The 25,119-nt window shown below is 40.7% G+C and overlaps 1 protein-coding gene across 5 annotated transcripts in view; it reads right to left on the reverse strand.

Annotated features, from left to right (window-relative positions):
* ITPR1 (inositol 1,4,5-trisphosphate receptor type 1) overlaps nucleotides 1–25,119 on the reverse strand; it is a 318,830-nt gene that overhangs the window by 132,876 nt on the left and 160,835 nt on the right. For all 5 annotated transcript variants that reach the window (XM_055343239.1, XM_055343238.1, XM_055343242.1 and 2 more), the window contains 14 exons: nucleotides 24,709–24,850; nucleotides 23,832–23,985; nucleotides 22,412–22,599; nucleotides 19,118–19,256; nucleotides 18,399–18,453; nucleotides 15,679–15,844; nucleotides 15,412–15,582; nucleotides 14,852–14,917; nucleotides 13,669–13,806; nucleotides 10,454–10,579; nucleotides 8,240–8,440; nucleotides 6,941–7,192; nucleotides 5,603–5,728; nucleotides 3,119–3,247 (listed from right to left, as the gene is read on the reverse strand). In XM_055343239.1, the coding sequence (XP_055199214.1) occupies nucleotides 3,119–3,247; nucleotides 5,603–5,728; nucleotides 6,941–7,192; nucleotides 8,240–8,440; nucleotides 10,454–10,579; nucleotides 13,669–13,806; nucleotides 14,852–14,917; nucleotides 15,412–15,582; nucleotides 15,679–15,844; nucleotides 18,399–18,453; nucleotides 19,118–19,256; nucleotides 22,412–22,599; nucleotides 23,832–23,985; nucleotides 24,709–24,850 (2,053 nt within the window). The remainder of the gene's footprint in view (nucleotides 1–3,118; nucleotides 3,248–5,602; nucleotides 5,729–6,940; nucleotides 7,193–8,239; nucleotides 8,441–10,453; nucleotides 10,580–13,668; nucleotides 13,807–14,851; nucleotides 14,918–15,411; nucleotides 15,583–15,678; nucleotides 15,845–18,398; nucleotides 18,454–19,117; nucleotides 19,257–22,411; nucleotides 22,600–23,831; nucleotides 23,986–24,708; nucleotides 24,851–25,119) is intronic.

Raw genomic sequence — 25,119 nt, forward strand, 5'->3', positions numbered from 1 at the left:
AAGTACTTTCTGTTCTACACCTCACAGCCACCCAAGAGAGCTAACTGTTACTAATAGAGGACAGGATCATAGAGATCCTGAGACAATGGCTAAGAAACCCTGATATTAAGCTCCTGAGCACAAGAGTCCCATAAGAGAAGCCATTTATGGAGAACACTACCCACGTGCTAAGTGCTTTTTGCATATCTCACTGTACCCTTCTCACCATGACCCAAGAAAGTAACAGTGGTATCATCACCCACCCCACTGGCTAGTATATGCTGGAGTCGGGATGAGAACCCAAAACCCAAACTCAAAGAAAAAAGTATCCTTTGACTAAATTTATTCAAGCGAACCAATATTTATTAGGCCTCTACTCTGTTCCCATCTGACCCCTGGATAAACAAAAGATGAATTAATTGGCCAGGGCAGCTACCTCCTAATTACTCCTTCCAATGGGCAATCTGGGGGCATGAGCTCATGTGACCTCTTGGACTAAAGAACATGGTTGCCCATCACCTTCTTCATAAAATCCTCCCTTTTCTGAGATAATGAAGCCCTGTTTGTTCTTAATCCCATCCTGTGTGTGTGATAAAGACCTTCCTCTGGCCTCTTTTGTATCTTGTCTTTAATTATTTGCACTCTGCTCAGTCCCTTTTAGTAAACAATTTCTATTTCCAGGCCACAACTTCAATCAGGAAATGTTTATATTTGGATTCTACGATTTCCCTCTCCTGAGTCTCACAGATACATTTATTATCTCAAAGAGTTAACATCTACTAGGTTCCAGGCACAAAGCAAGAATAGGGACAGAGCAGCACCTGAGGCAACTGTGCACATAAGGCATAACTATGCCTTTCTTACTGTACCTTACAGTCTAGAGGGGAAGAGCACAAGTTCCTATTTATAAAGCACCTCCTATGTGACAGGCATTATGCCAGATGTTTCATAAACATTATCTCTAGTGCTCACAAAAACCTGCAAGGTTGGTATTATGTTCCTGTTTCAAATGTAAGCAAAGAGGTTCTGAAGTTCAGTGACCAAGGCAAGTCCAAAGAGCTGGTAAAGGGCAGAGTGAGGATTCGAAACCAGCTTTATCCTGCTCAAAAGTCTCCAAAATTTTATTCTTCCTTCCTGGATCCCACAGTTCCAGCTCTTCCTAGACATTCCACTGGCAACATAAATGCAACACAGACAAACCCAAGTTCACCATTTTCCTTCCTCATATGTTTGAGTTGAAAGAAAAGAAGGAAACAAACAAAAAAACAAACAAGGAAGGAAGCCAGGAAGGACGTAAAATCTAGCTGGGGAAATGAGGCATATGATTTTCAGCATATAAACAAAAAAAGACAGGCTATGAGAGCTCCAAAAATAGTATTCCTTGAAAATAAATGCTTTAGAAATCCATTAGCTCCCCCTTAGAAAACAAAGCTAAAACCACTTTGGACTTTGTATTCTAAGTAGATATAGACAACCTGGGTCTCACTCGGAACTTACAACATTTATATTGAAGACTCATCTCTCTGACAGTTCTGGCTTATTAGGTGGTCCAAAAATTGGTTTCAGACTAAAGGCAATATGAGCAAAGAGTAGTGACCAAGATGGAAAACCAAAACAAAAGTTCCTGTTTAATGGTTTTCCAACTAATTTGATTGATTTACTTTGACATTTTGGTTTTGCAATACTGTTTCACAATCTATAGAAGAATGGGCATTGCAGTGGTGATTGCCACTCTAAATTATAAAAAGAAGCAAGCCCAATCTTAGTAACCAAAGCAGCTTTCTTAGTTGGCTCTTGGTGTAATAGTACTTGGTGAGGAGCATGTTCTGGTCTCCAGTAACTCATGAGCTTGGTTTCTTCTTCCTTTTTTTTTTTTTTTTTTTTTTTAAGATTGTATTTATTTATTCATGAGAGACACAAAGAGAGAGAGATAGGCAGAGGGGGAAGCAGGCTCCATGCAGGGAGCCCAATGCCGGACTTGATCCCGGGATTCCAGGATCACACCCTGAACTGAAGAGAGACATTCAACCACTGAGCCACCCAGGTGGCCACCCAGCTTTTATCCCACTAAAAATTCCATACTTCAAGTTTTTGAGTCAGAGAGAAGTAGGTTGAAATCATGGTTATTCCACCTAATGGCTGTGACTCTGAGCATGGTAATTAAACTTTCTGAGTCTCACTCACTCAGCAACAAAATGAGAATAGTATCTTCTACTTCATAGGTTGCTTTGGCTTACATGAACTCTTTGTATATTAATGACATGTAACAGTATCTAATTAATGTACCAGTGAGTATTATACTGACCAGGAATCACCCTTCCCTTGGAGAATTTACCTTCGTTAGGATTATTTGTCTGTAGTCCAAGAACCCTGGGCCTCCCATCAACCCTAGGACAGCCTCTACCTCTTTCCGTGACAAGGATGGTTAATATTTCTCTTCTGACCAATGGAGACTAAGATCAGCTTTTATTCTGCAGGCTGTACGAATGTACCTGCAGTAAGACTTGCAAGGCAGTTGAGCCAGACGTAAGTTATAAAAATAAGAATGATTTTTCCAAGTCAAAGAATGAAATAATCTCCAAGGCTCCATGGATTTGTACCTTTGAAACTGGAAGTACAGTGAGAATCCTGATGCGAGGCTGCTGCAGAGCACAACCCCAGGAGCGCCACACACAGTGGAGTACACATGCCAATGGAGTCACGCCATGTAGCAGCCCCGCTGCCATGGCTGTCACGGCCTCTCACGCTATGCACCACTTTGGATGCACTCTAGGCACACACTTGGGAGTTAGAATGGAGATCTCCAAATGTGTTTTTTAGAAAGTGTTAATAACATGCTAGCATGTATCTGAAAGCTGCTTCTCCTTCTGAGGTTGTAAGGGAGCAATCAATAAGATTGAAGGGAGAAGAAAAGGCATCTTTAGGGAAAAAAATAAATAAATCACTGATAGAATTATCTGGTATGGAAAAGCATCCTCAGATGCTTCTTTAGCCGAGGGGCCCTCCACAGAAAGAAAAGCATCTTGTATGAATGCCTTGCAGAATGGCTCATGTACAGCTGCTCAGTGCCAAATCTGCACCAACAGTCACTGCTGAAGCTCGGCCATGAATATTCTGCACCTGCACTTGTGTTTCTTACCTGCAGCGTCGTGCTCTGGTCTGAGAAGGGAGAACTGAAGAAGGTAGTAACAATACTCATGACAATTTCAGTAACGTACTTCTCCAAAATTGAGTCTGCGTGTTTCCTGTCACTGGTGTTGTTACAGGCCTGCAAGGCAATTGGATGCTTCAGACATTAGGCCAAAACCTGCAAGTCAGTTGTAGAATTCAGAAATCTGTGACCACTCCTGCTGGATACCCTTAACAAATGAAAGGTAAAGGCTTGTAGGTCAATATTTCTACCTCTAAGATATTAAAATAACAATAACAATAAATCAAGCAGAAAAAGAAGCCAGTCAACTCAGATATAACATATTAATGGACAAAACATTAAAATTGGTATGGGACCTAAAAGGCCATTGCTTTCAAGTTCCTAGCCACGTGTGGCATATCTAAAACCTTAAAAGGCAACAAAAGGCATAGTACCTACAGTTGTCTTTACTTTCCCCTAAAAGTAAACTGTCTTCCTGGTTAAGCCATTCACCTGTTGTAGGCCCTGGTTTCCTAATCCATATAATCAAGAGAATCAAATATATCAGTGAGGTCCACTGTGTGTGATATTCTCCAAATCTACAACATTCTTTCACGAAATAAAAATGTTACAGTAGCCTAACATACAGAGTTGTCAAATCACTATGTTGTACAGTGGAACTAATATAACATTATGTGTCAATTATACTTCAATTTTCGAAAAGTTACAGATTTACCAGAGGGTAGGGGGATGGGGGGACAGGGTAACTGGGTGATGGACATTAAAGAGGGCATGTGATATAATGAGCACTGGGTGTTACATAAGACTGATGAATCAGTGACCTCAACTTCTGAATGCATTATATGTTTGTTGAATTTAAATACAATTTAAAATTTTTTTTTAAAGTTACTGATTTGCAATGCTGTTGAAAGTAGTGGGCTGTGAGTCAGAGTCACTGCCTTTAAGTTTTGGGATAAGAAGAGACATCAGATTTTACTTGATTCTACTTAATTTTGCTGCTTAAAATAAGATCAGATATTTAAAAGAAAAGGTTTAGAAAATACATTTTTAAAAATCAAGTTATATTACCAAATTCAACAGTCCTACAGTTTGAGACACTAACATTGCTTATAATAAAAATTTATGAACAGCAAACAAGAATCAAGTTTTATTAACTAACTACCATGTTCTAAGCTTAATGCTGAAAAGTTTGTAGGTAAATAAAGAGAATGAAGTTAGTTACTGATTTTACCTTTCTGAATAATGTCAAGTAGAGGTCAGCAAAGTTAAGGTGGCTGCTTTTATAAATAAAGTTTTATTGGAACACAGCCATGCCTACATGTTTACATATTGTCATGGCTGCTTTCAAACTACCAGGGCAGAGTTGAGTAGTTGTGATAGAGACCAGATGGCCCACAAAGCTGAACGTATTTAATATCTGGTCCTTTCCAGAAAACTCTGCTCAGCCCTGATTAAAAAACAAAACAAAACAAAACAAAGCAGGGGTGCCTGAGTGGCTCAGTCAGTTAAAACTCTGACTTTGGATCTCAGCTCAGGTCTTGATCTCAGTGTCATGAGTTCAAGTCCCACACTGGGCTCCAAGATAGGTGTAGAAGCTACTTTAAAAAATATATAAAATCAAAATGAAACAGACCTTCCATTACAATCTCTAAAACCTAGATTTATGGGGTTAAAAGACTAGGGGGAATTCGAGGTTTAAAAAATACATATATGTCTGTGATACCAATACCTGAGTATTATGAAATAAAGTCCTTGATTAGGAATAAAACAAGTTCTTGTACATTCCTTGTCTTATACTGGTAACTGTACCATGAAGCAGAAAATATGACAACCTAGGACTCTACAATGCACTTAACATTATGTTTCCAAAATTAAGATTCATCTCAAAATTATTCTTTCCTGGTTACTGGCACTTCTACCCCAAATCCACCACCACAAACCTCATACTGAATATACGGTATGCCTTGTTAGGTAGTTGGTCTTGCGGGCTTAGAATTAATGTTAAGCTTGGAGCAAAAACAAATCAAGAGTATGAAGCCCCACCCAAGTGCTGGGTAGGAAAACAGATGCAAAGGCAAGTGCTTTACAGAATCCTCGACACCACACTGGAAGAGAGAAATGCTCAAGTTCAGGAAGGTGTCCGAGGAGAAATATCATCACGGAAAAGAAAGCTTATAAATGTGGTTTTAATTTGTCTCAGATTATTATTCACAAATCAATTCATAAGGGATGAAAGGAAAAGCAAAAATAATCTATCTTCCCTGACATGGGATGAATAAAATCTATTCTCAGCTAGGAGTAAAAGGTAGAAAGAAATGAGACATGTGCAAGGTTAAGAGCCACATCTGCCTCCCTGTGCCTTACATTAGCAAGCTGAAATTATGTGGATATTTTCTTGATGCCTGCATAAGGATGTCCAGACATGCGTGAACACACACTTCTGCTCTACCCCTCCATTCCAGATAGCCTTACCCTGCAGATGTCTACGAGGAAATTCTCAAACAATTTCCACATGTGATTGCTGGTGTAAATCTCCTTCATTTCCACCTCCGTATCCACATAGCAGTGATTAAGGAAGTTAATGTATGCAATTTTAACCTGGAGATAGAAACAGACCTTTCTGGAAAAACCAATTTGATATACGTGGAATAAGAGAAATGCAAATCAAAACTATGTCAGAACAATCATGTTCATCTATCAGGTAAATAAGAGTCCAAAAGTCTGATAAAATGCTGTGTGATAAAAACACAATCTTGTCATTTTCTCCTTCATTAAAATCACCAGTTATAACCATCTCATTATATCCACATAAGTCAGGTGAACAACCATGTAGGGCAATTACAGTACATCCATACAATAAAGTTTTTAAGTAACTATAAAAAAGGAATGTGGAATCTCTTTATGGACTGATATGAAAAGAATAGTGTACACAGAATATCACCTTTTGTGTTTAAAAAAGGAGGAAGGGGGGAGTGGGGGAATGTCTATATACAGAATTCTAGGAGGAGGTACAAGAACATAATAAGTGATTTTCTGTGGGGCGGGAGGGGACAGATTAGAAGATTTTTCATAGCTTACTCACAGTCTCTTTTATTTGAACTTTTCAAAATGTATTAACTTTTCAAAAAAATCCTCTAAAACACAGTAGTATATATGAGATACATACTACATACGCTCTAAATATATGTATATTTAGTCTAAGACATAAATTAACAGTATATATTTTAAACATACAAAGGCAAACGATATACCAAATGATCCACTTTTTTGTTGTTGTCGTTTCTGTTACTAGCCAATATACATATGCAAGGAAATGGAAAGCTTGGACGGAATCCTTTCCAAAACCTAATGGGTATTTATTATGGGTGGTGGAATTTTTTAAGTCTCCTACTGGTTACGTATAGTTTCTCAATATTTTATAATCGTCATTCATTATTTTTGCAACACAAATTTTCATTTTAAAGAATAAACCTGCAGAATAGGTCTTACATGCTCATGAACTATATCTCAACCCATTCAATCTCATTTTTCAAATATTCATTCCAATCAAATTCTCTTTGCTCAACAGGCTGAATTATTAAATTTCCAAGAGCAGAAGCACAGCAGCAGATTCCCAGTCTTCTCAAGGAGACCACAGGAAAGACTTAACATCCCCCCAACTTTCTTCATCTACAAAACTGGCATTCGAGACAATGTTTCCACCAACTGAGATCTCAGTATGAAATGAGCTGCAGGTCTCTGCACCATGAGGTCTCATCTAGGCCAGCCACAGCTCCACACGCCATGTGCAGAGCCATGAGAAACGCTCACCTCAGGGATGCAGTCCTCATGGGTCACGACACGGACAATGTCATCCAGTGGGAGCAGAGAGTTGCACTTTATCTCTGTGTAAACGTTCTTGCCCTCGGTACACACGGCCAAGAGCTCCACCAGGTGGATATGGTACATGAGAGGGCTGTTCTCATCCATCCGGTCCCGCTCTGACCTCATCATCTGGATCAGCGTCTGGAAAGAGGCTCTGTCATTGTAGAACACGAGGACGTCCTCTCCCGAATTAACAAGCTATAAAAAGAACAGGGCTTGTTTATATTACAAGCCTGCAGAGGAGGTGGGGACACCATTTAAAAAATATCTATTTGCAGAGAAATAGAGATGCTCTGCCAGCATCTGCTTTCCAAAACCAGTCTCACCTATATTATTGAACTCATCTAAATTTCATTCATCGTTTCAATCAACAGATTCAGGTATATGACAGAGGCCTTAAAAAACTATCAAAGGAAGAGAAAGTCTGCAGACCAGCACTCATGTATCAAGTGGAAATGTGTATTTTAAGTTTGCACTTGGATTTCCAACCTAATAGGCTATGATTTTTCTTTTTAAAACCATTTCCATCTTTTTATGCTTGAAAAGTAATAACTCTTATGACTCTTTCATGCACTGCTTTCTCTCTTCACACTTACAAATTATCCACTTCTCATTAAGATACACCTTCCTTTCAACCTCATCAAAAAATCAAGGCATTCTTACTTATACTTTGTCCCCAGGACTGTATAGGGCTTCTCATAAATCTACATAAGATTAAATCAATTTCAGCACTCCATGAAATACAGAAGATCCAAAAAGGGCTGACACAGAAGTCAAAACAAATACAGTAATATTTACTTAGGAACAACTCACCTTTATAAGCTCTAATTAGGTGCCAGATACTGTGATAAATACTCCACATGGATTATCTAACCTCACTGTGCCTCAGTTTTGTCTGTAAAACTGAGGACAAAGATGATACCTAACTCATGGTGCTGTGTCATGAGATTAAATAAATGATTACATGCAAACTGATTAGAACGGTGACGAGGGTATTGCAGGCTTCCAATAAATCTTAGCTATTATTGTCACTATCATTTCACTAAGTTGGCATCTCAGCTAATACCACCACACCATCATTTTATAGGAAGGCACACTTAGGGTTGGGGAAGTCAACAGTCACACCTCCAGTAAAGTAGGATGGCCTACAATCATATCCCAGATCAATTCTTTTAATTACAGTACTCTACCTTCCACCGGAATCCTATGTTTTTTATTAGATAGGATTATAAATGCAAGTGTCACCTCAGCCATGACCATGTCTTGGCACTTTTTGATGAATTTCCCTTCTGCTTTGACGATTGTCTGCAAGAACTTTATGTACTGGACATTTCGACCATGAGTCTCAATGCAGTGGACAAAGTGCTGGACAACTCTCTCGTTGATCTCACTGCAGAGCTGGAAATTGTTCATGAAGATGTGCTGCATGGTTACTGCCTCCAGGATCTGGCACAAGAGTGAGGGCAGGAGCACAGGGAAATGGTCAAAACTCTGTGGCTAGAGCAGAGTACAAAGTGAGAAAGATAGTCTACCAAAACACACAGAGAGAAGAATTTAAACCCACAAAGAGGTATTCTCCTTTCTCACTTTCTGCCATCTTTTTAAATCATAATAAACACACAGAAAGGGAAACAAATCACTAGTATTCAACTCAATGAACTACACAGGAAACCCCAGCACCCAGATCAAGAAACGAAATGCCTCGCCACCCAATTTAACTCCTGTTTTGATTTCTGCAACCACAGATGAGTTTTGCCTGCTTTTGAGCCTCATATACTCTCTCCTTTCTGGTTTCTTTTGCTCAATAGTACATTTGCAATGCTGTCAACATGTTGTTGCATGTACCAGCAGTTTGCTCATGGTCAGTGCTATGTATAGTCCGTGGCATGAATAAACTACAATGTGTTTATCTAGTCTATTGCTCATGGGCATTTGGGGGCGTGTCCAGTTTTAGGTAAGTAGTTAATACTACACTCAGTACAAATAGTGCTGCTTTGGGCATTCCTGAATGTGTCTTCTGGTAAACTCTCATATATGTGCATTTCTGTTGGGTTTACACCCAAGAGTGGAATTGCTGGGTTGTAGAGCATAAACGTCTAGCTTGGTAAAGTACTGCCCAACAGCTTTCAAAAAATGAGAACAATTTCCATTTTACACTACAGCTTTTCCACACCCTTGCAGATTTATAGTGTTGTTGGTGTTTTTGGTCTTAGTCATACTTTGTTGTGCAAATTTTAGTTAATTTACACTTCTCTGCCGATTACCTTGTCCTGTTGTCTAGATTTCCTCTATGGAGGATTTCATTTTAAACTTTTTTTTACCCATTTAAAAAAAGTGGGTTGTCCTTTTCATTATTGACTTTTTGGAGTTTGTTATATATTCCGGACAGGACTTCTTTACTGGACACATGCAATGCAAATGTCTTCTCCCACCCTCTGGTTTGCCTGTGGATGATCTTAATGATGTCATTTGGTGAACCGAACTTTTAAAAGAAGTCCAGTTTATTGATATGTTCCTTTATAATTAGTGCTGTTCGTATACTGTGTAATCAAACTTCACTTACCACCAAATAGCTTGATGATATTTTCATGTTATCTTCTAGGAAGATTATTCTGTTTTTTTTTTTTTTTTAACCCAGAGTTACTGAGTTTTATGTTTAGTGTGAGGCAGGGGACTTTAAACTTTTTATCTTCTGTCTTTTCTTTTCCCATACATAACAAAGAGGGAGTATTACTCCCTAGTCTAGCAGTCCTTTCCTCCAAAGCTCTAGCGGTCCTAATGAATGTGTGTATGCACGTGTATTTACAAGGATGTCCTCTGTAGAAAGATTTACAAAGCCAGTAGACATTGCCTAAATGTTCACTAATATGGGGATGGCTTTTAAAGAGTTACAGCCAAACCATGGAATGCCATGTAGCCATTACAAATTCTCATCAAAAATGAGAAAAATTTATATATCTATGACTTGCAAAAACAGCCACAATGTATTAAGTGAAAAAAGCAAAGTCCAAAATCAAGTGCAGAGTCCATCACCATTTTTCTTTAAAAAAAATGCACAACACATACTTTTAAAATATATCTTACAATTATGCTTTATATGAATATATTATGTTTGTATGTACATAATGTATTATGTATACAGAAAACTTTATGCATGATCTCAGAAGGATACGGCTGGAGAGTGAGAACCAGCAACTCTTTGGTGCTAAAATTTGATGTAATGAAGAATATTAAGAGAAAATATAAATATCTTACATTGCCCTACCATCTCCTCCCTTCTCCCCTAAAAAGATGGGGAGTATTTATGTCCTCCTGAGAGTTGGTCCCAATGTTCCCCTTGGAATGAATGTTGCGTTATAACAAGTCCCCATGGTCATAATAGCAAAAGCACAAGTTGCTCTTCTTACTGCGTCCTGCCCTCCTCCCCTCACAGGTTTCCAAACCAGCCTTAACTCTTACCCCTGGGTTGAGAAACAGGTTTATGTGTTTGTGTAGCAAGGCTTGATTCTGCTGGTTGCCTGCACAGAAATTCTGCAGAAATTCATGAGCCAGCCTCATTATCTCCTGCATCTTGGTATCTTCAGCCTATATGGAAGGAGGGAGATGAAAAACAGGTTGAAAATAGGGCCAGGCTGTGGACAAGATAAGGTCAGTAGGAGACAGCACATATTGCTAGGCCAGCAGACCTCATTCTATGACACATCCATCACCTGCCAAGTGGAGTTCTGAAGGTGTGTCCTGAGTGTGTGTTGTGTGAAAATACTGGGGTGCTGCACTGCTAAAACTGCAAGAAGCCAGTAACTTATTCAATTCTCTTATGTTCTCTTCCACTAGCCGGCAGATCACAAAAATTATTTGGGAAAAATGCAATACAGAGTGGAAGCTGAGAGGGAGTCTCTGGATTCCATTTCCAGCAATTTCCGAAATTTCTGAATCCCCCATTTCTGAGAACAGAGTGAAAGCAGAGCAGAAGCTGACTGATCACTGGTGGTGAGCCTACATCACCCCAGCTCTTGGGCTCAACCTTTTTAATCTGCCTAACATATGCATGTATGCATTAACTTTGGCAAGAGATAACACATTAGTCTAGAAATATCTTTAGATTATAAATCTAGGCAAATATACCTGTCATAATCCTTTCCTTGTCACCCCAGCATCAAATTTAACCTAAGAGTTAGTTTTTCCATCTGCAAGATGGGATAATACTTGCCCCAGGCATTTCACACAGCTGATTATGTGATTCTCATTTCCTACAGTAAAAAACAAATACTCAGTAGTTGTAAAGCATTAGATGCCCCATGATAAGAAAATGGATTAAAACCTACTGACCAATTCTAAACAAGAAAACTTTTAATACAGTAAAAATGAAAGGAGAATTCCAGTAACAGAATCATCCCTCCTATTCATTTAGCCCACGGTAGCCTCCCTATGTCTTCTCATATATACTACCTCTTTTCAGAGGCCAGAGAGTCTAGCAGTTAGGAAGGCAGGCCCTGAAACCAGACTGCTTAGCTCTTATCCTGGATCTACCACTCACCACTGGATGATGTTGGGCAAGCTACTTAACTCTTCAAGGCCTCCGTCTCCTCATCTGTAAGATGGAGGTAATACAAATGCACACTTCATATGGCTGTCGTGAAGATTAAGTGACAAAATCCATGTCAAGTGCTCAGATGGTAATCACACAATCAATGTTAGCTATTGGTTTTGCTCTAGACCAAGGTTCAGACAGATACTCTAGGCTTTGTGGGTCAAAAAGCAAAAGAGAGGACATTAGGCTGGTACCACTAAGAATATAACTATTTAAAAATGGAACAATCATTCTTAGCTAATATGCTGTATAAAAACAGGTGGTAGGCTAGATTTGGTTCATGTCTGCATTTGCTCACCATGGTCTAGATAATAATCCTGGGAGAAAACAGGACACATCTGTCAGAACAACTAACAGAAGGAATCTGAGCTACCAGCTTTAACAATCTAAAACGAGCAAGTTTAAGGGGACATTAATAGCAAATCCCCATACAACAAAGTAGATGCTACATTTGTCTCCCACTAACAGAGAAAGTGGCATACCTTCCAGCTCTTAGAAATCAGAGGCCTTGGGACAGGGAGACACTGCTGGTTGACAGCAGTAATCTCAAACAGTTCTGTACTCTTTGACTTCTTCAGCTAAAGGGAGACTCTGCTGGGGCTCATGGAAACTAAAGGCTTCATCATGTGAAATGGATTTTTACAAGGCAGGCAAGCTCTAAAGACCTCACATAACCAGAAGGTATATCTGCTCTCATCCAGTAACGCGCACGCGCGCGCGCACACACACACACACACACACACACACACTGTTCTAGCACCAATTCCAACCAAATCAGGTTACCTATTCATTACTCTACTACTCTATGGATGGATATCTTTCTTTCAGGAAACTGATGATATTATGAGGCAAAAGTAAGGCCAGCAAACTACGTCTTCCCATTCTTTACACATAGCAAGGTAAATCAACTTGCTGGTTCTAGTCTAAATGTCAATCAAACTTGGATGACATGCACACTTGTAATTAATTTGAAGTTAGTTAAGGTCCTGACCTACTAGAGGAATTAAACGTATACTTTATTTGTGCCTACTGAAAGGCTTGGCTAGCCTGAATCACATGGTCCCCACGCCCATGGTGGTGGCCTTCACCAAGAACTTCCCTGAGCACAGGGCAGCAGGTATAGCAAATAAGACCTCGACTGCACTATAACTGAGCAGAGCGGGCTCTGCTATGTGTTGCTGGGCCAAGTAGGCAAAGTATTGAACCTCTGGTCACAGTCTTCTCAAGTGGAGCTACTCCAAGTATGACCTATCTCATGTGCTGTCTTAAGGATTAAATGAACTGGTAAATGAAAATGACTCCGTGCCATGCCTGGTGCCCCGAAGGCACTAGCAGTGAGCCACCTTTAGGCAACTCTTCACTGGCAAGTTTCTCTGGCAGTCTCTGGTAAACTCAAGAGACAGAAGTCCATGCCCTGGGACTCTAAAGTTCCCCAAGCCTCAGTCTTCTGATCTGTCAAATGGGAACACCATGACAACTGCACTGGATTTTGAAAGTGAATAGACGCTTTTGAAAATGCCCTGTCAGGCTGCACAGTGCAAAGCACTATTGCTCTACTTCCCTAAACCCTATCATGTCCAGGCCAAATGCTAAAAATGACAAATGAATAAACGGGACAGAGAGTGTAACTTCTAACAGGAGAAAAGGACTTAGAGCAAAGTATCACTTGATATATCCAAATACTTGACCAGATGTCAGCACACTGCTGAGGACCTCAGAAGTGGGTAAGCCCCAAAATCTCACATGCATTTAGTAACCTGTAGTGCTTAAACTGCCTGGATGGCATCTGCAGAGGACACTGTGGAGCACAAGCCCACGTGCAGGTAGAGCTGTCCAACCTTTGCACCCAGTGTGGTGTGGGAAGGAGGCGGGGAATTAATGGACTCTTATTTAGAATCTTAAAACAAGAGGCAGGTTATGGGCAATGGAATTTTATAATGTTTCATACAGGTGGCCCAGATATGCCTTATATTCACATCAGCTTCATGTCTTCGCCAATGATATCCTAATAAGAAGAATTTAGGAAATCCCAGGGATCCGCCCCACTCTGGGGAGCAGCAGCCACAGGAGGGGACTCGCTCACCTTCTCGTAGGGAATCTGTAGCAGCTCCAGCACCACGGCGTGTGCACCCATGTTCCGGAGCAGGCGCTGCTGCTGCTTCCTGCTCTTCCTCACAGAGGCACTCTCCTGAACACAGAGTTTGCTGAGTCGAATCAGAATCTGTCAGAAAGAAAGATCCACAGTGTGTACCTCTGACCAACATCTCAGTTCTGAGCTCCGATGTACAGCACAGTGACAACAGTCAATAAAGTTATACTGTATATGTGAAATTTGCTGAGAGTAAACTGTAAGTGTTCTCGCCCACCTCAAAAGCGTTTGTTGTGTGAGATGATGGATATATTAATTAACTTGATTGTGGGAATCATTCCACAGGGTATATCTATCAAATTATTGTGTGACATGCTTTAGTGAGATTTCAAATTTTTTTTTTGTCAATTATACCTCAGTAAAGCCAGACAATATTTTTTTTGAAAAAAATGAAAGAAATCAATTTTAGAAAACTAGGAAGCATGACTGAGAAAAAACTGTAGGCACTGGTCATGGGCAGGGAGGCAGAAGTGATCACAGCACACTAAACACCTAAAATGAGGGAGATTCCTTCAATATGTAGTATCCCTGTAAATCCATCAAACCAAATCTCAACATGGCTAAGAACATGCTCTTCCAGAGTGTGAAGTGGATTATGGCTTCAACCAAAAGTGGGGTAGTTTCAGAAAGATCTTCTAAAATGGTGAGACTCAGCATCATTGCCAGGGACTTGGGAAGAGTTTGCTCTGGGTTAAAAAAACAAAACAAAACAAAACACAAAGCTCCCAACCTCCTAACTTTGAACCACATTATGCAAAGATTTCTAAAGAACTAGAGCCCTAATTGGGGGACACTATATGCTGTCCACTGAGATAAAGCCTTGACAATGATATCAATGAATCCTTTGGTCCATTATAAACCTATATAAATATAGGTGATGGCTGAACCTATAAAAAGTGAGAAAATTGAGGACTACAGATAAAAGTGGCATAGGATGATTCGAATCAAGATCTGAACCAAAAACCCATGTATGTAACCTCTGCAAGCTTCTTTCTCCCTGTTTAACTTTACATGAAGAAAAAAGCTGAAGTGTTTGCACCTTCAGCTTGACTATCAAAAACTGTAGCTCCTTGGAGAATTAATAAAGGAGGGAAAAAAAAGGCAGGAGGCTACTTACCTCTTTCACCACCCTGTAGTTGTAGCTACTGGTGCTCTCATGCTTTTGTGACTTGTTATGCCCCTCCTAAGGACCAAAATAAATGTAAGTGTGGTTTGTTCGGCCCTTGGGCAATAGGTCTGTTTGTTCGGAATGGCATCAGCATTTAGGAAACAGTGAGAGTTTGACAGTTTTTCTACAGCCATGCTGGGTTTCAGCCTGAGTCACTTGCTCATCATCTCCTTTCTGACATATCACTGAGGTGGGAGAGGATGATGGGCCAGCCTACTGAGAATAGGTTCTTCCCCAGGGGGGTCTGCAAGGGAAATCTGGTGCTAATCTACTCAACAACAAAGTCTATTCCCCCACGGTCCAAGGTGACATGGAAGAAGTAGCTAAATTTCCATTTTGCAGCTTATTTCCTAGGAGAATGGCTGTTACTTCAGCCACTTAATAAGCAGATCTCTTGAGAATAAAGCTCATCCTACAATCTGCACTTCTACTGAAAACCAGAGGAGGAAATTCCCTTGTTTGAGGAGCTCATCCAACTGCTCTGGCAGCATGAGCGGCGTTCCACTCACCTCTGTTTTCTTATGTTCATTCTCCCCAGAGGCACCATCCATGGCCTCGTCAGGGCCCTGCCCTTTGTAAACCCAGAGCTCTGACTTTTCCACAATGGATCTCAGCTGATCCAAGTCTTGTTTGATCTGTTTGTAGTTGTCGACATCTTGGCTGGTAACAAGCAGCTGAACCTGAACAGACAAGATGTATCAGTGGTGCACAACAGCCTCTTGGACAGTCAACAACAAAAACGAACACACACACATAGGAATGGCAGCCCCAGCTACCTGTTTGAAGGCCTGCAGGACCTCCTGCCTCTGACTGAAGTGCCGAAAGAGCAGCTGCAGGGCCCCTGACACCAGGGGTGGGTAGTCATGCATCGTCAAGTGCAGCAAGACTCGGAGGAAGGTTCTGCCTCCATGGTCATCCAAGTCCAGGGGGGTGTTCTCCTCACTACAGGAGTGCGTGGAAGGGGAGAGGCCAGATGAGCCACACGCACCCTTCTGTCACACAGACTCACCAACCAGTCAGAGTTCTAACCCCACAGTCAACCTCAGCAGGCTTGAGTTTTAATGAGCTTCTGTAATAACACACTACTGTTTTAACTTCAACTATCTTAAGAGGTGAGGGGACTATGAAGATCTCACCACTGTCCAATTGTAAATCAAAGTCCCCACCTTCCCACAGTGACAGGAACTGGCTTTTTTATCCAGATTCCCAGCTCCTCGATTTGAGTGTTCTTCTGCTAGGTCTCATCTATGGTGGGAAAACTGTACACAGTTGTGTTTCTCCTAAATTAGTAGTTGATTTTTTATTTAAGATGCTGTAAGTCAGTGCCTACCAAAGTACCTGTGGTAAAGGACCAGTTGCTTTTATTTCCACTTTCACAGCTAACTGACGTCTCAGCCTATACCAGGTCCACTGGTCATGCACTTAGATATGGCAGTGTCAGGTTACTATAAAAGTGCCCAAATGATTCCTCTCATATTTTTTTTTAAATATTTTACTTATTATTCATGAGAGACAGAGAGAGGCAAAGACACAGGCAGAGGGAGAAGTAGGCTCCCTAAAGGGAGCCCAATGAGGAACTCAATCCTGGGACTCCAGGATCTTGTCTGAGCTGAAGGCAGATGCTTGACCACTGAACCACCCAGGTGTCCCTCCTCTCATGTTCTGTACTTATGTCCCAAACTGGCAGCAAGCAGTCTGCAGACCCCACTTTGAGGAGTGTCGCCACGAATCACGACAACTCAGTGCGTGACTGAGTGTCCTTCAACTGAGATTAATTAGCAAACTGTCAGAAGTTATCTCAGTGTCTATGATAACTATGTGTTATTTACATAATTAAAAAATTATTGACCAAGGCCTGGATCAAATGGCAGACCACCGCATAACTGAGCATTGCCACTCAATGATTGTGTCTGTGGCTATATTGTACTCACAATCCAACGAATGCCAAATGTTGAGACCTTCATGCTTGCAGGTTAGCAAGAAAAGCACAGAGAGGACTTCACAGGAAAATATTCTATTCATGCTACATGGTCCAAAAAGGTGTGAAGACTATTTCACTGATGTTCAATATTAGAAAATGATGGGAGAGTTGAGATACCACAGAGCACACGGGAATATAATCACGCTGAACTCAATGTACTCTGTTTCAGAAAAAACATCTTTCATCATAGCAAATAATATTGCTATTTCAAATTTCTTTGGTTTTACATTAAGCACTGGGGTAGACTGCCAACATTGGTGTCCTCCAGTAAAACAGATCATCCTGGTATATATCTCCTTATGTAGGCCCCTCCCACAGTGACAGTGGGCCTTCAGCTATGTGATCCGCTTTGAACAACAGGATATTAGTAACATGATAACAGGTTTGATTAGTGTTGTATACTGTTTGGCCTATCCTGTTGGGACCTTTGCACTTAGAGCTAGTCACCACGCTACAAAGAAGCCTAAGACATTCCTGTAGAGAGAGAGAGGAAGGGAAGGAGAGAGAGAGAGAGTTCCCAGTCTTACATATATTTCCACCAAGGAGCCAGAAATGTGAGTAAAAGAACCTTGGATGTGCCAGTTCTAATCACCAGCCCCAAAAAAGACTGAACAGTGGCCAGTAGATGAGCCATCCAGCTTAGGCCCAGTCAACCCATTTAATTGTGAGAGGTGATAAAAGGATTATTTTTAAAAAATCCACTAAATATCTGGAGTAGTTGTTACACAGCAATAGAAAACTGAATCAAGAATATGTATATGAAAGAAGTATGTGGGCGTGTGTCTGGGTGGCTCAGCTGGTTAAACACCTATCTTTGGCTCAGCTCAGGATCCCAGGGTCCTGGGATGGAGCCCTGTATAGGGCCTCCTGCTCAGCAGGGAGTTTGCTTCTCTCTCTCCCTCTGCCCCTCCCCCTGCCTGTGCTCTCTTACTCTTTCTCTCTCTCAAATAAATAAATAAAATCTTTTTTAAAAAAAGATCTATGTGCATAGGGTATTTATACCAGCTTATGGCTATTCGAGTCTTAAAGGTATTTTAGTCTCATAATAATGTTTTAAGTCAACATTGAGTAATCTGATCTTTTAAAAGGAGGGATCATGCATTCATCTAATGTTAGAGACAAGGTATGTTTTTGTTGTTGCTGTTGCATGGTCTCTAAAGAGCTCAGAGACAAAAATGGCGTCCACCAGCAGCAGAAACACATGATCTTGCTAACCTCACTTTGTTTTCAATTCCCTCTTTCTTTCAACTCTATTTTGCACCATTAAAAAAAAATCTTTTAATACATGCACTTGGGGAAACCTACTTCCATTCTTTCTATCCCAGGCAGGAAACACACACAGATATTCACACACAGACACAGCCAACTAATATCATTCTGACCTGAGCCGATAAATAAACTAAACCCAAAGGCTCTTTCCTAGAAAAATGAGGGAAAAGCCTTTTAGAGCTACACAAAAGGAGGCTTCCCAATCTTAGAACCACCTACAAAACTGAACACTGAAAATATACTTTCCTTCCTCCAAAGATGCCTTCTGCTTGCTCTTCAATGTGTTCAAAGTCAAGTGTACCTGGAAAGTTATAGAACATAGTTTCAGATGTAGAAAGGCCTAAGAACATAGGCTGTTGGTGAACTTTTCTAAAAATAGCCTTGTCCCTGCCTATAGGTTAAACCTCAAGTCTTTCAGAATCTTATATTGTAAAGCTGTGAAGCCAGGTCAACCCACATCACACTGTCCAGTGGCTCTGGTGTGCACTGTTCCACATTTCTGCTGGTTTTCTACCCACTCATGATCCACTTAGTAGAGCAGATGACCTCATGCCAAGGAAGCTCAGGCCTTGAGAGGTGAAATTGTGTCTACCACCACCTTTCCCTTTCCCCTTCATCACTATTTCCTGGGCAGGGAAAAACTTCCATCATGAGCAAAAGTTGCTAGTGGACAACAATTTTTTTTTTTTGGCATTTCATGTAACCACAACACTACAACTCTCAGCTGTCTTATGACTAAGAGACTCCAAGATGGAAGGAAACAAGATCTAACCCAGAAGAGATCAGAACTCTTTCAATTATTCCTCTACCCATAAAAGGTAACTCCTAGGATTTCATTCTCCATTGCAATATACTTCAAAATATTAGTATTTTATCCTTTCTGCAGAATGTACTCTTGGAATCCTCAGTTTTTATTAGACTCACACCCCATTCTATGGCTGAAATCCCATTGTGGAATCACTAACCTGGTACATTACTTGGCCCCTCTTGGCTGCTGTTTCCAGAGGATGTTTCCGAAGTCTGGGAATTGCTTTCATCAAACTCTCTCTTAAATATACACAGGAGGCAGGAGATCCTATAATCCAATCTCACATTCAAAATAAACTAGAGATTCAAGTGGAAATGGAAACAGATTGGTTACATTAGCATACCACCTGTAACACTCTGCCAAGCCACTGCACTCTGGCTGGGCCTGGTATCTGCTGCATCAATTACCTTAAGCACTAAGTGAGCCAAATATTTGGCTTAGATTTCAACAATTACTTTAACAACAGACTTCTATGGAGTATATCAAGTCTGTCCATAGCACCTTAGCTTCTAGTACAAACTTTAGCACCCTGACAATTAATTTAATAATTGGAACAATAAATCACTCACTCCCTACTCCATCCTCTATAAAACATGACTTCAGCAACTATTAAACGCCAACTCTGGGCCCTAAGAAGGGTGAAGTTAGCTGCCTTAATTTAAAAGAATTCACAGAGAAGTACATGCATGCTTTTACTACTAGAAATTAGCATGGTCCATATTTTTCATTTCTGATGGTTTCCTTTGATTTATAAAACAACTCTTGGGTTCCTTCTTCATTTACTTCTTACATTCCTTTGCCCTCTACTCTGAAGCAAGTTACATTTTCCAGTTGTTGCAAGAGCCAAAAAAAAAAAAAAATCAAAACAAAAAAACCAACTGCTTGGCATTATTTGAGGACCTTACGGACATTCTCCCTTCCATTCTCTTCTCATCTCTGCCTTGCCCTCTTGGTGACCTTACTCAATCCCAGGGCAGTCACCTCTCCCAGACTGAGATACTACTACCTTGGCTTGCCTTCTGAGCTCTTGGTCATTGTTTCCTACTGATTACTGGACATCTCATCTGGTGTCTTGCCAGAGTCTCAAACTCAGTATTGTACAAAACAATGTCAGTCCTGCCCAAGTTCTCTCAACCTCAGTCAACCTCAGAACATCTACTCCTCTGTCTCTGATAAAAACATCTAATCACAGACTAAGTCCTGTTGGTTCCACTTCTACTGGATCTCTCCTACAATTTCCCCCTGCTCACATCCTCCTTAGCTCCTGCCTCGCCATCACCAGATCTACCTCCCAAAGGTGTTTATTCTTATGTCAGTCCCCTTTATGAAAATTCTCAAAGGCTCACTATAGAACTAGGTCCTAACACTTTAGGCACCCAGAACTCTCTAGAATCTGGCCTGGTCCTCCTTTCCAACCTCATTTCTGACAACTTCCGTTCCACACACTCTGTCTCTGCCCAAGGGGAGTTACTACTGGTCCATGAGATGTCATGCCCTGGTTCAACCTGCTCCAAGTTCAAGGGGACTTGAGAATGTCCCCTTGGGTCTATACTACAAACCTCGTTCAGGTGTAAAAGCACAGATAAAATCTACCTCCTCTGTAAAAACCTTCTCTGGCGCTTACTAAATGGGATCATATGATACACCCCCTATGTCCTAGGAGAATACTTTTCTCATAGTTTTACTTCCTTTTTTTCCCTATTAGACTATAAATCTCTTGTGGGTATAGTCTCTGTTCAAATCATCTGTGCATTTTTCTGAGTGCCCAGCAAAGTGCTTTACGTATGGTAAGTGGAAAGTATTTGTTGAAACAATGACTCCACCAACCAGTTGTTCTAAGATGATGACACTGAGAGGACCTCAAGGGTGTGATCAAGTTTTATACTGCATCACTTTTGATACATGTTCATGATACTAACATACTTGGGACGCATAAGGCATAGCCTGAGAAGTCCTTCTCAACTTTTTGTTAGGCAAAAATTCAATGAGGCTTCTTCTAAAGTCAATCTTTACAGTATTAAATATTTGAGGACTCTCATTGATGCTTTCAAACTATTGGTAAAAAGTGACTTCAGACTCAAAAAACAAATTCTTAAGTCTATAATAATTTGTAATCACCTACTACATGTTCTGGGGTTGGCAAGAGGCAACATGAGACAAAAGAGAAAAAAAAGTGGTAACAGCATTATTTTCATTAAGGAGCAAATGATTTTGCTGATGAATAAAAATGACCTACGAGCAGAAAGAGGAAAACACAGACTGTCAGGAGATCAGGAGGGTTCTCATACCTGAGACCAATCCCTGTCCTCAGTAGATTGGCTCCCATACCTCCTTTTGCCCATGCAAGGCCTTTACTCCTACAATTATCCTCTCTCCTATGTCAACAACTTGTCCCTCTCTCTAGCTGACCATTCCATTCATTCCATTCGGCATACAAACTTGCTATCATCTCTCAACTTAAAAAACATTCTAACAAAAACTTCCTGTTACCAACAATCACTTGTTGATTGTTGTTACCAACAATCAAGCACTTCCCCATTTTTCTGTTCATTTTATAGCAAATCCACTCAAAAGAGTTATTTGTACTTACTCCCCCACTCGGATTCAACTTCTCCCATTCCCTCTTAAATCCAACCTACTCCAAAACCTGCCAAGTGTACTCCCACCTCAAGATCTTCTCATTGCTATTACTTCTGCCTCAGAGACTTTTCCTAGATATCCACATGCTAGCTTCCTCACTTCATTTGGGTCTCTGATCACATTGCCTTACTAGAGAGGCCTTGTCTGACAACCCCAACAAAAACAGTATCCCTGGCTTCCTTCCTCCTGGCAGCCTCCAACCATCCTGATCCTCCTTTAGGTTTTAGCATCCTTAACACTTACCACTCTCTAACACAGTCTACTTGTTGTTTAATATGCCTAAGAGTCCTACCAAAATGCAGGTTCTTTAGAAGCAGGAATTTAATCTATGTTGTTCAGTTTGATCTCCAGTGCTTAAAAGTACTTGGCACAGAGTCAGGTTCAATAAATATTTGTTGAATGAATGAATGAAAAAGGGAAGGGAGGGAGGCAGGTGTTGCCAAGTTCATGGAAACTTAAACTAGTTATGAACAATAAGCAAGGAACCCAGCTTTATGTAGAAGCATAACCAAGTGAATTTTAACCAAAAGGAGCAGCTTGGGTGAAGCCATAGAGGCCAATGATTATGGAAAGCTAAGGCAACTACAGGAAGTTTTGTCATGGCTGGAGGAACAAGGCACATTGGGGAGGAGCATGAGATGACAGGAGAAGGATAAAGACAGCTAGTTCATAAATGGCACTGAACAATGAGCTAAGAATTTACCTCCATTCTCTCCCTAAAAAGTCTAGGGCTTTATAAGAGCAGGGAGGGGCATGATCCAAATGGTAACCCTGTGAAACACACTTCCCACCACCCCTGGCTGATGGTTACCTGGAGTATTTCGATGATCTTCAACTTGGTGTCCATGACCATGATGTCCTCCTTCTCTGGCTCTGCCTGTTTCACATTGCCTTCAGGGGCAGCAGCCATGGGAGTCATGGGTAAAAAGCCTCCTCCCCGGAGCACGACCTGGGTCATCAGCTCTCCAACCCCATGGATGGACCGCATTACATTACTGCCTAGGAAGGGTCAGGACAGACCTCAGTCATGACAACATTCTGGAAGAGTGCTCTGAGGCAGCTGGCAGGGGGAAGAGACTCAAGACATATTATTTAACATGTCCCTGTTCTGACACATTCTCGAGACCCTAGGAACCAGAAAAGGTTAATACCCATCAAAACTCTGGGGACTCAGGAGTAGCAGAAAACACATGGGTTTTGAAATCCCCCAAGGGGCATTTTTGTGTATTAATTCACCTGCCAAATTTTACTGGTCACTTAGCATATGTTTGTTGCTATACATAATATTAGGGGTATAGCAGTAAACGAGGCACAAATTAAGTGCTGCTATGAATACTAATCTTGAGCACACTGGATTACCTCTGAGGCTCAGTTTCTTCATCTCTAAAATGAGAATAAAGGAGCTCAGTCAGAGGATGAGATGGTGAAAAATATGTGAAATGACTGATCACAGGACCTGACAGATGGTGGGAGATAAGGAGATGTACTTTTTCTCTTCTAGCTGTAGAGACAATCGCACTAATTATCCAGACACAAGTACCTAGTATGTGCCTACTCTGACCCTAAAACAGAGAAAAAACAAACAAAGAAAGGCAGATTTTTCTATTCACAGATTGGAAATACAAACCTGGGTTTTATTTCATCATATGCTAAATCATCATTGATTGATCACAACACATCAAAAATGAGGACAGGACATATGTTCTTAAGAGATGAGCATGAGACTGGTTAGATAACTTTCAAATGGTTTGGCAAAATAGACACCCAGACTCATACATAGATCGAAAGGAATTTGAGCAAAATGTGAAAAATCAAGGACTCAAAGATCTACAGGTGTCTGCTGTGCTATTCTTTCAGCTTTACTTTTTGTTCGAAAATGCCCATAATTGGGGTGCTCAGTCAGTTAAGTGTCCGCCTTGAGCTCAGGTCGTGATCCCAGGGTCCTGGGATCAAGCCTCAAATTGGGCTCCCTGCTCAGTGGAGAGTTGGTGTCTTCTCTCTCTGTCCCTCCCCCCCTCTCCCCAACTTGTGTTTGCTCTCTCTCAAATAAAATCATTTTAAAAAAGGAAGAATAAGAAAATATCCAAAATGAAAAGTCCAGAAGAAAAGGAAAAGGGAAGGACAGAAACTCACAGGCAAACACATGATACAAGTTAGTAAGGGGAGAGTCTGGGAGGGCATGTGTGGGTGCCAGCAAATCCTACTCCTCCACTTTGCCGCAACATTCTTACCTTTATTCTCTTCTCCTTTTGCCATTTTGCTAATGGGGAAGATTGTCGTCACGTGCACACAGTCCAGTATGGCCAGGAGGATTTTCGTTAATCGTAGAAGGTCAGAGAAGTTGTAGAAACCAAAGTAAATTAGATTCCTAGCTAAATTTACAACCTATTATATTAAAACAAAGAGAGAGACGGAGAGAGAAATGGTGTTAAAGTGTACCCTTCAGTTTTATGTGGACTAGTTGATAAATGACTGATTCTGTCCCTCTTTATAGTAAGAGAAGGCATATACCTTGCTTGCCATTTCTGATCAAATTTCGTTTTATAAGGAGAAAAATAAGAAACAAAAAACTGCACAGCTACTGACTTCTTTTAATAACTAGTTAATAAACAATTGGCCTAATCATGTGTCTGTGGAGCTTCCCAAAGAGAATACAGGGCAAGCCATGTTATAGCCAGAGGGCATAGATAACAATATTGCAATCCTCAGAAATAGAACTACTCACAAGGAAAGGGAATCTCAAAGAGAAACATTTTAACTCAAATGTAATAAGAATTTATATACCTAAAGGATCTGTGACAGATCTTATAGTCTGTTTCTTTCCTGTTGTTTTTAATATAAAATACAGAGTATACGTACCAGTCTATCATGTTACATGATAGAATTCACCCTGGGTACTTACTCTAAGAGCATAACTACCATTAAGCCAAGTAACTGCTATCAATTCTATTTTATTCTTGAACAAAATTGAGCTGAATTCCTTTTTTATTACAAAACCAGAGTATCATGATAGAAATTACCACATGCTAAAATATTTTCTATTTACCCAACAGAAAAATGACCGATGAAAAGCAGATAAAACATACAGACCATTTCATTATGAGTTACCTCAAATGTAAGCTTGTTTTTCTCCTTATCAGAGAAAGGAAACCTCTGACAAACCACATCTCTTAAATACTCCTCCACAAATTCCATGGTTTGGGCAAACCTCTCCTTAATTTCATCTTTGGAAGCTCCGCTACTATCATAGCTAAAAGAAAAGGAGACAGAAAAGGAAAAAAAAAATTCAAGAACTTTATAGTTAGGCCTTTCTCAGCTGCTCGGCCACAAGGCCGAGAACCCCCCCTCACCAACACTCCTATCTCACCCTCTGTCCTTTATTCTTTCCCGCTTAGCAGCTATCATCAAGATATGTGATCATTTGAGGTGCCTGAGGGGCTTAGTCTCTTAAGAGTCTGCCCTCAGCTCAGTTCATGATCTCACGGTCCTGGGATGGAGCTGGAGCCCCGTGTCAGGCTC

The sequence above is a fragment of the Nyctereutes procyonoides genome, unplaced genomic scaffold, assembly GCF_905146905.1.
Source record: "Nyctereutes procyonoides isolate TBG_1078 unplaced genomic scaffold, NYPRO_anot_genome, whole genome shotgun sequence".
Taxonomy (NCBI): Eukaryota; Metazoa; Chordata; class Mammalia; order Carnivora; family Canidae; genus Nyctereutes; species Nyctereutes procyonoides.